Raw genomic sequence first — 12,617 nt, 5'->3', positions numbered from 1 at the left:
GGCTGCACCTGCTGCTGGCTTTTGTCCGGTTGCCACAGTGGTGGAAATGCCTCTCTGTCCTTGTTGTTCCCAAATTCACCCGCCTGTGCCCTGCCATGTGCCGCACACGTTACTTTAGGATCTCTCATCCCTGCTACCCAGTGCCTCTCTGTCCTTGTTGCTCCCAAATTCGCCCGCCTGTGCCCTGCCATGTGCTGCACACGTTACTTTAGGATCTCTCATCCCTGCTATCCCCAGTCGACACAGCAGGTGCTATTCCTGCCCCCTACCCATTTCACAGATCTGAAAACTGGGGCTCATGGAGGCTAGGAAGCTTGTCGGAGAGCACACAGACTCCTAACCACCCTCCCATCAGATTGTTGGCAGGATTACATGAGATGGGCCATCCAGTGCCCACCACGGCCAGGCCCCTGGTGCGGAGAGACTGTTGTGCCCAGAGGGTGGGGTCGCAGGACCCTGGCTTATCCCCTAGTCCCCAGGGCCCAGCCTGGTGCCTGGTCCATAAATCTCCAGAACAACCACAGGAAGGCCCTGCCGGGACTTGTCACGGGCTCACCTTAAGGTCAACGCTCACCCTCTGTTACGGATTGAATTGTGTGCCTCCGAAATGCCTATCTCGAAGTGCTTACCCCCAGTCCACTCAATGTGATTGTATTTGTAGACAAGGCCTTTAAAGAGGTATTTAAGGTTAAATGAGGCAACACAGATGATGCAATCTGATCCAATCTGACCACTGCTCTTATAAGAAGAAGGAATGAGGAAACAGACACACACAGAGGAATGATCCTGTGAGGACACAGGGAGGGGACGCCACCTGCAAGCCCTGGAGAGAGTTCTCAAAAGGAATCAGCCCTGGCAACGCCGTCATGTCTGACTTCCAGCCTCCAGGACTGTGGCAGAGAAAACTCCTACTGTGGAAGCTAAACAGTCAACCCACACGTAGAGTCCCTGTCGCTGTTGGCGCCTCCTGGCAGCTGGTGCAAATCAGGCCAAAGCTAAGTGGCCTTGGCAGGTCTTTGCTGCCTTGGTGGCTAGGTGAGGAGGCCTTTTCTTGAGAAATCGAGAATGTGTCTCTGAAGCTGGGTTATGTGAAGCTGGGTGTATGTGAAGCTGGGTGTATGTGAAGCTGGGTGTATGTGAAGCTGGGTTATGTGAAGCTGGGTGTATGTGAAGCTGGGTGTATGTGAAGCTGGGTGTATGTGAAGCTGGGTGTATGTGAAGCTGGGTGTATGTGAAGCTGGGTGTATGTGAAGCTGGGTGTATGTGAAGCTGGGTGTATGTGAAGCTGGGTTATGTGAAGCTGGGTTATGTGAAGCTGGGTGTATGTGAAGCTGGGTTATGTGAAGCTGGGTGTATGTGAAGCTGGGTGTATGTGAAATGGCGATCAGCGTTCACCATGCGAGAAAGGCCCAGACTTGGGAGAGCCGAGACTCCCCAGGGCTGTGGCCTACTTTCTGGATTGAAGGAGGGGGAGAGCCTGGAATGGATGTCTCCGCTCGTAGCTCAGCCTGTGTCTAAACCGTGCTTTCAATGGCTGAAAACAGAACATGCGTCTGCCTATGAACTGACCCCCCTCACGTGGTCTTCTCTATAAGGATTTCATCCCTTCCCTATAATAAGAAAGACAACTGGCCGCAGGTCTGGTAGAACGCACCTGTGGGAGGCAGAATCATGGCCCCAGAGATGATGCCCTAAGCCCGGGAACCTGCGCATGTGACCTTATTAGGAAAGAGAGCTTCTGCAGATGGGATTGAGTGGAGGGTCTTGAAATGGGGAAATGATCCCGGGTTATCCAGGAGGGCCCTGAACCCCATCACGAGTGTGCTGATGAGAGAAAAGCAGAGGGAATCTGATACAGCAGCAGAGAAGGCCATGCAGCCACAGAGGCAGAGAGTGGAGCAATGCGGCCACAAGCCAAGGAACGCCTGGGGCCACCAGGAGCTGGAAGAGGCAAAGAATAAATTCTCCCCTAGAACCTCAGAGGAAGCACGGCCCTGCCAACACCTTGACTTTGGACTTCCAGCCTCCAGAGCTGTGAGAGAATAAATGTCTGTTGCTTTGCACCACCCAGCCTGTTACGGCAGCCCCAGGACACCAATGCAGTACCTTCCATGTAAGAGCGTATGCAGCCCTGCCTCATTCCACAGGTCCCAGGGGTCAGTCCATTCCACTCCCCACAGGCCTTTCTTTTGCTTTACCATCATATTCCTGTGGCAAAGTGCCACAGAAGAGCATTTTAAATGCTCTGAGCTCTTCCAGGAAGAAAATACCCCAAATCCAAAACTTCGGGGACTTTGTTACCGGGCAGAATGAGGTTCCAAGCACATGCGTGCTTTGCAACCTACTTGCAGATCAACGCTCTACAGGCTAATGGGCTAGGATGTTTTAATATTCATTCTGGGACGGGGCAGTCGGTGCTGCCTCTCGGTGTCAGTGTAGGCAACCTCTGCATAGCCACACTTCACAATTGCAAGACAGCAAGACAAACCTTCCCCTGAAGCTCTTCCCCAGATGAGTGTTTCTATCCTGAAACACACATCTGAAGTTCTCCAATAAGGGAAAACAATACTATTCACTTGGCCTCACCATCTATCCATTTTGAAGACTCAGCCCCGTGACCCTTAAGAAAGTGTTTGCATGGCAACTGCAAACATTCTCGCCAGTTCACCAATCCCATAGTTTATGCACCTACCAAATGTAGTCAGGGCCATCAAGAACCGTCTGGCCCTGATAAATTTCAGCAGCTGGAAATTCTGCATTGTCCAGGCCAGTGTGGACTTCACAAGGCATCCACAAGATCTGGCAGGAGCTGCCTGTGGTGCTGACCCCAAGAACGCTTACAAGGCAGGTGAAATTGGCCCCCACCCTGCTTTCTGGTGTCCTTTCATTCCCAGTAGTTTCCAATCACTTCCCAAGGTGCAGGGACACCACTGGGGACCACTCTTGCCAGAGCCCGTGGCCAGTTAGCGCAGACCCTCGAGACTGGATCACTGTTCACAGAAGCAAGTCCAGACAGGAATGATCAGCTGCACTGGCCAGGTGGAAAATGAGTCCCTTCCTCCCCGAGGCTGTTTGGATGTTAAAGGCGTTTGCGTTTTCTTCTCTAGGATTTGGGGGAATCAGGACGATGCTGGGGCTGGTGTATGAGGGTTTACGTGGACAAGGCTCACCGCTCCTCACCTCTCTTCCTTACCCTGCTCAGTAGGAAAACACACACAAGGGCCGCCCTGTCATTTTAGCCTAGAGAGAGCTGTGTGGCCAAGAGGGAGCAGGGTAGGGATAGCGACTGTCTGAGCTGCCTCCTGCCCAGGGGTCCTCCCTGCCCTGTCCCTCCCTGGTTGCCTCGGCTCCAGGCAGGACTTGGTCCCCAGAAGGCCTCGCAGCCCACCTCCCGTGGCAGGCCCTGTGCGCTCTGCCCCCACCGTCTCTGTCGATGACTCATCTTTCCATGTTCATCTCTTGGCCCAGGAAGACCTGCAGCTCCCTAAAGCAGGGATGCTGTGGACTGCAGCTTCATGTCCCAGCATGTGACACGCTCCCTCCTGTGGTGCCGTGTCACAGGGAGGCTGAGGCACAAGTCCTGGGTGCCAGAGGGCAGCACCGCTGGGCCTGTGTTGCTGCAGGGGTCCCCACCTCTTGTTCTGAAATGGACCCCCCTGGATAATCTGGGCCTGGCTCTGGGGCTGGGAATGTCGGTGTGGGGCCAATGTCAGCTGGTACAATAGTGTCCTCCAGGGAAGCAGCCAAGACTGGTGTCTCCCTCCAGGGTCCTGGTGCAGGGCTTATGCTCCACGCAGCTGTCCTGGTGGCCTCTAGCTGGCTTGGCCCCTGTAACTCTGCTCTCTGCTCCCGGGGGACCATCCTCAGCTCTCATTCACTCTCTCCATCTCATTTGCAGTGGGTTCCTCTCAAGGCTAGCACCTCCACTTGATCAGCCCGGCACAGCATGGGGAGAAGGGTGGCCCAGCACCCCCTGAGGGCAGAGCCCCCCAACACCATCCCACACAGAGGAGGCCCCTCCCAAAGGATAGCCGGCCTCCCTGCCCCAAGCATGACCCTTGGGCTACTTCCCCAAAGCACAGGCCTCCCAGAAACAGGGCGGGCACGAGCCCTGTGACTGGCAGGCTCCAAGGCCATCGCAAGGCTGCCTGAGGCCAGGGAAGAACGTGCCAGAGAGCTGCTGTCCCCAGCTCGAAGCTGCTGGCCACCACCAAAGCCAGTCTCATGCCAAGAAGAAATAAATAAACTGTAAAATACTGTTTTCCTCTAGCATTCAGCCACACAGAGAATGACCAGCTATGGGAAAACAGCAAGCGGATGGATGAGGGTTTCTCCACTCAGTGCTCAGAAGCAGAACTCACACCTGGAAGCCATAAAAGGACGGCCCCTCAACATGCCAACACCAGGGCAGTCCTGCAGGGCTTCTCAGAAGAAGTGTGCCAGCAAGAGAGGAGACTAGATATACAGATAGATGATCTATATTATAACAGTACATATTATAATATAGATGGGGATAATGTCCTAAGACGTCTCTATGGGAATAAGGACTTAGAAAAGACAGAAAAGTAGCCGGGCGCGGTGGCTCAAGCCTGTAATCCCAGCACTTTGGGAGGCCGAGACGGGTGGATCACGAGTTCAGGAGATCGAGACCATCCTGGCTAACACGGTGAAACCCCGTCTCTACTAAAATACAAAAAAAACTAGTCGGGCGAGGTGGCGGGCGCCTGTACTCCCAGCTACTCGGGAGGCTGAGGCAGGAGAATGGCGTGAACCCGGGAGGCGGAGCTTGCAGTGAGCTGAGATCCGGCCACTGCACTCCAGCCTGGGCAACAGAGCCAGACTCCGTCTCAAAAAAAAAAAAAAAAAAAAAAAAGAAAAGACAGAAAAGTAGAAAAACAGATGTGTCATGGTAGGGGCCAATCCTGTCTCTTTTCATTTCCTTGATGTTAGAATGCCCAGGAAATAAAACGTCAGAAGAAATTGAAGAGATTGCCAATTTCACATCCTCTTTCATTCTAATAATTTGGGCAAAATGGGCTGAGCTATTGACTAACGAAGGAAGAGATTCCCTCCCAGTTGCTGGGTGACTGGGAGAGCTGCTGTAGGTGCAAGTCCAGTGAGTTGAGTGTTAAACTGCGTGTGCCTTGCTTCCTGCCCAGGCCACCGTTGCAAGGAAGAGCGTGCTGGTGGTTCGCCACGGGGAGAGAGTGGATCAGATCTTCGGGAAATCATGGCTGCAGCAATGCTCCACTCCTGACGGTAGGTCACGCTCAGGCGGGTGTACGGACAGAAACACTATAGATCTGACCAATGAGATCTCCTTCTCAATGACCTTACATGGCATCAGATCCCCCGAGGCACCATTCTGTAGAATGACCATGGGTAGACGTATATGTGGAAAACGTGCCTGCTACATCTTCCTCCAGGGGTGTTCCATGTATGCATCTGAGTGTGTGTGGTGTCTGTAAGAATCTTCCATCAACTTCTCTGTGGATGATGGAGGAATGGTTCTCAATAGGAAGCAGATCTGCTAGTGTGAATGCTTGAACAGGTCTTTTCATCCCAGCAGCACATATGTAGCATTTCATTAGTGAATGCACCCCAACCTGTGGTCTCTGACCCTGCCGCTTCTGGCACACGCTGTACCTCTCAGTCTCATCTCTGAACCTCTCCAACCTAATCTTGACTGCTGTAATTTTTGGCTATGCTGCTTAACAGATGGACGTATTCTTGAACACGCCTCCAGTGCACCCCAGCTTTGCTCCTCTGAATGCCAGGAAGTAAGAACAGTGCTTATAAATACCCATACCCACAAGCCAACCTCTGTACTTATGATCAATGTCCACATCAGTGCTCATCTCCTAATAGGAAGCCTATAGTGTCACAATTTCTAAGCCATGACCCATTACATAAATTAAGGCATTGAACATAGTGACAGAACCAATTCACAGTTGCTAGGTTAGCTGAATCCTTTCGGGATCCCCCTCCAGAAGCCCAGCAGACCCAAGAAAGTGGGAAATGAGTAGGGAAAACCATTGGCAGATGACAACCACACACTAGAAAAGATTCTGAGCACATAGCATCATGATCAAACATATTTCCAAGAACTCACAGAGCTAATAATATGGTCACCTCTATAAAACAAGGTCAAGTAAAGATACAAGAGCTTAAAGAAGCAACAATAAGACAATAGGCGGCTATCAGGATGCATTAACAAACATATAAGAAACTTTCTTGGAATAAAACAATTGTTTTAGCTATTGAATTACTGAAGCTATAGATTGAACTGACACACCATGTCCATGGTGGGGAAAATCAATACAAAACAATCAACACCAAAAATACTTACTGGACTTCATAGAAAAAGAAAAAATATTTGGTCATCTGGACAAAAGATCAAGTCACTTATAAGGGAAAATATTTTAAAGGCACTGGAAATCCCCAACTGAAAGGAAACTCCTGGCGGATATTTTCCCAAGGTAGAGCGGCCCTTGATAAAGTAAAGAATGACATCTAGTTTGTCTGAGTTTTGTATATTACAAGGTTTAATAAATCACAATGAGGTATAGCCACATCCTCCTCCAAGGTGACCAACCTCAGGGGGCCCCTCACCTCACCCCATATTCCACACAGACTCTGCTCCCATCGGGACCTGACCTTGGCCCACATCCTTGTCATTTCCTGAGCTCTGCCCTCTGCCTCCAGAGTGATCACAACTAAAGTGTCGATGACAGCAAAGTACCTAAATGGAGTGTGTTGACATTTTGGCGGGGATCACAGATGCCTTTGAGAATACAATAAAATTGATGGACTTTCTCTCTGATTTTAAAACTACCTTTCCCAACAGCTAATGCTGGCATTGAATAAACACCTCTAATTTCAAACAAGAGTCTCTGCCCGTGGAAATCCCAGGGAGGGAGTCTTCAGAAAACTCCTACATGGAACCTAAAACATAGGCATGAAAAATAGCCATTGTGCCCCGCTGACCCCTGCTGCCTCCCACTGCCCCCCACCCCCACTCTGAGTTTGTGCAAGGCAGTGGGCCGGGATGAAAGGGCCTGGCATATTCCAGGATGCAAAGGGCAGGGGCTGCTATGTATGGCAAAGCAGGTCTCAGGAAGGTCAGTGTGGCTGCTGGAACCTACTAGTAGCCAGGAGGCTTGGGGTCCCTTTGGAGAATGTGAAGGCAAACCAGAGTGCACTGGAGGGTGCAGTGTGTCGTGGTGCCCTGTGTGAGGATAATCAGTCACCCTGACATGAGACCAGCCCCCCGACTTGTTGGCCACTCCCTCTCGCACCAGACGCTGGGGTATGGGTGTTACCTCACTGGCTCCTCAAAACTGCTACTCTTTCCCTGTTTTTTACTGATAAGAGAGATGAAATCATTTGCTTCTGGTTGCACAGTGAGGAGATGGTGATGCTAGGATTTGCCACCAGACTGTCAGATCTTAGAACTCAAGGTCAAACTCCACGTGAACCCTGACACCAGGCAGCCTCTGGTGGGAGAGAGTCCCAGTGAGCCCACCTAGCTTCCGGCCTGGCTTCAAGCAATTGACTAAAGAATGCACAACACAGGCATCTCCAGTTCAAGCACTCTGTGCCCTGAGCAAGAAGGATACGTTTAAAGCTAGGGGGATGGATCATTGATGGCAACTTCAGATACTTACTGAGTTATGCTAAACCAGTCATGGAGATACTTTATCAGGTTCTTTATCAGCAAAATGTAAGAGTGAATCTTCGTGGGGCATTTGGGGAGGACAAAGAGGGTTGCATAGTTCCTGGGGCTGAAACTTAAGTTTTCTGCGTTTGAGAAAATGTTGTGTGCACAGCCGAGCAGCACTTTCTTCTCAAATTGAAGCCACGTTGCAGAGCATATTCAGAAGCAACACAGTTGACAATAATTTCAATAATAACCTTGCTGTTAGAGTGGGTCTTGGTCTTGGGGGTTTTGTGGAACAAATCTGTTCTAACTTGATGAAACTGAACATCTGATGCTTCTTTATACTTCAGGGAAATACTACAGGCCAGACCTGAACTTCCCTTGTAGTCTGCCCAGACGGAGTCATGGGATCAAAGACTTTGAAAACGATCCCCCATTATCATCCTGCGGCATTTTCCAGTCCAGAATTGCAGGTATGTTTGAGGGCTGTATAGTAGGAAAAGTAACAATAACAGCAACAATGATTACCCAGCCTGAGCCCTAGGTACACACCCTTTGATACAGTGTTAGCTTTGTCTCCAGTCTGTTGAGGAGGCTGGGGCACAGAGAGGTTAAGCAACTTGCCCAAGGTCACACAGCAAGAAAGGGGCAGTGCAGAGGTTTGATCTAGGAATGGATGATTCAGGAAGTTGGGAGGAATGAAAGACAGGCATAGAGAGAACGAGAGAGGGGAGGAAAAATCAACAACCACTGTATGCACCAAGGAGCTCACTTTACAATGGAAAACCACATCCTCTCATTGGTTTTATTTCCAAATCTGTCATTTTGGGCTTCTGTTTCATGTCTGGCGGTTCTGCTTCTACGTAACTGAGGTTTTTTAAACAGAAGAGACCACTGAGTTCATCAAGTCTTCATTTCCTAAATTCAGAAAATGGAATCCAGAGAAGCAAGTTACCCCAATGGTTAATTGTAGAGACCCCCATGGCCCACTCTCCCGGGCCCCCACCCAGTGGTGTGCTCAGAAATGTTTAGCCACCTGCTCTGGGCAGGGTGGGAAGCCCGAGTAATAGAGTTATAGAGTCATAGAGTTATAGTTATAGCACTTGCTGAATGCAGTGGTGAGAATACTGCACTCCCTGACAGCTGATTCCAGGCTCCCACTGTGAGGTGCCAGGACGATGAGTCGAGAGGAGACAGTGGTCCCAGGCCTCTGTCCCTGGCTCGTAGGTGACATCTTTTGTCTTCCTCTCCTCTTCTCTGCATGTCTCTGTGCACAGATTTCCCCTTTTAGAAGGACGCTGTCATACTGGATTAGAACCCACCCTAATTTAATTGATTGAGGTGCACACCCTTATTTTAACTTATCACTCTGTAAAAATCCTGTTTCTAAATGAGTCACATTCTAAGGCACCAAGGGTGAGGACTCTAACATTTTTGCAGGGGAGGGGACACAGTTGAACCCAGAAGAGCCTCCACTGGAACCTCGCTCACCAGCTTTGGGGCTGTGCAATTTTTCTGCCGTAGGGACTCCCATATTTCCCTGAGAGCAGGGCTTCCAATATCACAGGGGGAAAGGCGATGTACAGGCTTGTCCTTCCACGAGCCGCAGTGGGTCTTGAGTCTTCTCAAATGACCACACATGTGAAGCCCGGCCCGTTTCTGAACTCACAGTGGTGCAGATCCAAAGCCCAGGCCCACAGGGCTGCTTCTCTGCTGAGGGTCTTAAGGCCTGAAGTCAAGGTCTCTGCTGGACTGAATTTCCATTGGGAGCTCAAGTCTCCTTCCAGACTCATTCTGCTGTTGGCCAAATTCAGATCCTTGCAGTGGGAGGACTGAAGTCTGTTCCTTGCTGGCTATTAGCTGGGGGCTGCTCCCAGCTCTAGGTGCTGCCCACATTCCTTGCCATGCGGTCCCCTCCATCTTTACAGCCAGCAATGGAGAATGTTCTGCTGAATCCTTCTCACTTCACAGTTCTCTTTTTTCCGTGACTGGCTGGAGATAATCACTGCTTTTAATGGGCTCACCAACTTGGTCAGCCCCACCCACCTTGGATCCCCTCCCTTCTGCCATAGGATGTAACCGTCCCAGGAGCAACAGATCATCCTGGTCACAGGTTCCGCCCATACTTGGGGGCTGTGCAGGGTGTGTCACACTAGGGGGTGGAAACCAGGAGCCCTTTGAGGACCCTGCCTACCACAGGGAGCGCGTGGCTCATCTGCCATCAGAGGCTAGGATTATGAAGGGTCATTTTCTGCCTTTTTCACTATTTTCCAGGGGACGCGCTACTGGACAGTGGTATCAGAATCAGCTCTGTGTTCGCCTCCCCAGCCCTCCGCTGTGTGCAGACGGCCAAACTCATCCTGGAAGGTCAGTGAGAACCTCGGTGAGCTTCTCCTACTGCCTTGACCTTGTGGCTATTCTCCAAGGGGAGTGGGAAGGGAGTGGAGGTGGAATTGGATGACTGGCAATGAATGCCCACACCAAAGTCATCAGGCAGGTATGAGCCAGCCCTCCAAGGATGCTGGCAGGCACGTTGAGTCCATGAGCGTATCTGGGATACTAGGACCGTCAGACCAGTAGGGGCTGGTGTAGCTGAATGCCAGGGCCTGACCTCACACTGTTTCTCTTTGGCCTCCATCAGCTAGACATTTTAAAAATACACCTGGAAAGGAGCATTCAGAAACCTTCAGAGCTGGGAACAGCTGCCATGGTTCCTTCTAAGTCTGAAATGCATGACCTTTCCCAGGGCAATGCACTGCGCCAGTGGAGCTGTCCAGCATCCTCAAGGGCTGATATATGTGTCAGGAAGCCCTGGGCAGACCCTTCTGCAGCTCCCATCTACGGGAAGAAGAAAGTTTCTGCCCAGAGGAGAGCAGCCTGTCCCAGAGGCCTGAGCTCTGCCTTCAGCCTGAACCCTGTCCTGCTCCTCTTTGTCTGGGAAGAGGGATGAGATCTCAGTCCCCAGGCAGGGACTGGCTGTGGCCAGGAACACGGGTGACATGGGAGAGGGCATGTGACCTCCATGGTGACAGGGGAGAGGACAGAGCACACAGATGCAGATGCAGCAGGAGGGCAAATGTCAGGGACAGGGCTTGCCTCGACTTTCTCAGAGACTTAGGAATTCGGGCCACCAGCAGAAAGTGGGGGCAGGGACTGTGGGAAGTTTGGAGTGCGCTAAAGGTATGAATGGCTGTCAGGGAGAGGGGGCCCAGGTCATGGGCTGGGAGATGCAGGGTGACTGCTGGGCAGCACTCAGAGCCCACCCACAGTTTGTGAGCATGAGTTTAAATGGAGATGCATTAGCCGGACTAGGGGGTCTCTTCCAGCTTAGACCGGGAGTGGGTGGAGAGTGGGATGCAGCTAAGGGTGGGGTTGAGCTGTGAGTACAGTGGAGCCAGAGGGGACGGGAAGACTTGAGGGCATAGTGAGAGGGTGACCGTGCCCATGGACTTCCAACTGGGTCAGCTAGGAGACCGAGCACGGGGGAGGTGAGTGCAGGAGAAAGGAGGTGATCCGAGTGAGGGTCAAGATCCACGAGGGGGGCTGTTTGGAGACAGCAGAGTTTGGCACTGCACCATGGCAGGGCTGCCGTGGCTGGAATGACAAGTCCCAGGTGGAAGGAATGGGTGCTCAAGGCAGACAGGAAGCCGTGTCCTGCAGGAAAGGGGCAGGAATGGAGGGGCCATGGAGGAGCCATCCCGAAGATGGTGGTCTTGCTGGGGCTTGCACATGGGGCCACATCAGAGCTAGGGCCACAACTGGTAGGAGCTGTTGGAACAGTAGTGCATCCATCGCACACGTGTGCATTGCCAGTTCCCATGTCCTCAGATCCCCTCTACCCCATCAGAGAGGCTCCCTCAAAGCACCTTCAAATCCAGGTGCCCAGGAAGCCCCGGCCAGGAGCGGACCTGACTCCACCCACAGAGCCTCTCAGGCTCATCATTCCTGTCCTGTGCTCTCCTGAACCTTCCATCCCATAATCCAGTTCTAGTTTCATGAGGCACAGAAATCCATTTTATCAGCATGGAGCATCCATGATCCACCTTCCACGCACTTAAAAATGTCGAGACACCTTCTGCCCACCTCAGTCTTGCAGCTTCATCCTTTCATTTCCCTCCCAATTGTGGCACAGGACCCCAGGCCCCTGCACAGCATCTCAGGTCACAAGACAGAAATGCAGATTTATTTCACTTTGCCTTGGAGGTTCCCATGTTAATTGCTTCGCCGCCCCTCTGGGCTCTCAATGAGCCAGATGAAGACCAAAGAACAATATCAGCTTATTTGACCAAACCACGAAAGGACCCAGGAATCCCCAAAGGCCTGACGGCAGTGTAGCCGGAGGCCAGAGGCAGCTCCACCAGGGCAAGCAAGGCTTCCACAATCCTTGTCCCTCCTCACAACGCTTGCATGCACATACGCATACCACACACCACACACACTACACACACACCACATGCCACACACACACCACACACACCACATGCCATACACACACACCACACACACCACACGCCACACACACCACACGCCACACACACACCACACACACCACACGCCACACACACCACACGCCACACACACCACATGCCATACACACACACCACACACACCACACACCACACACACCACACGCCATATACACACACCACACGCACCACACACACACCACATGCCATACACACACACCACACACACCACACGCCACACATACCACATGCCATACACAGACACCACACCACACGCCACACACACACACCACACACACCACATGCCATACACACACACCACACACACCACATACACACCACATGCCATACACACACACCACACACACCACATACACACCACATGCCATACACACACACTACGCACACCCACACGCCATACACACACAACACACACACCACACACACACCACATGCCATACACACACACCACACACACCCACACGCCATAC

General features: G+C 51.8%; 1 protein-coding gene across 7 annotated transcripts in view; it reads left to right on the top strand.

Annotated features, from left to right (window-relative positions):
* UBASH3A (ubiquitin associated and SH3 domain containing A) overlaps positions 1-12,617 on the top strand; it is a 46,441-nt gene that overhangs the window by 26,186 nt on the left and 7,638 nt on the right. For 5 of the 7 annotated variants that reach the window (XR_006696987.3, XR_012431971.1, XM_045389336.3 and 2 more), the window contains 3 exons: positions 5,160-5,259; positions 8,011-8,133; positions 9,935-10,027. Coding sequence is in view for 4 of the 7 variants with exons in the window: in XM_045389336.3 (XP_045245271.2) it covers positions 5,160-5,259; positions 8,011-8,133; positions 9,935-10,027 (316 nt within the window). In the remaining 3 variants the exon portion in view is untranslated. Of the gene's footprint in view, positions 1-746; positions 840-5,159; positions 5,260-8,010; positions 8,134-9,934; positions 10,044-12,617 lie in introns of those variants that run through there. The other 2 variants (XR_012431970.1, XM_074033969.1) reach the window with 2 other exon arrangements.

This window comes from Macaca fascicularis, chromosome 3 (assembly GCF_037993035.2).
Source record: "Macaca fascicularis isolate 582-1 chromosome 3, T2T-MFA8v1.1".
NCBI classification, from domain to species: domain Eukaryota; kingdom Metazoa; phylum Chordata; class Mammalia; order Primates; family Cercopithecidae; genus Macaca; species Macaca fascicularis.
This window is presented reverse-complemented; position numbering and strand designations above follow the sequence as displayed.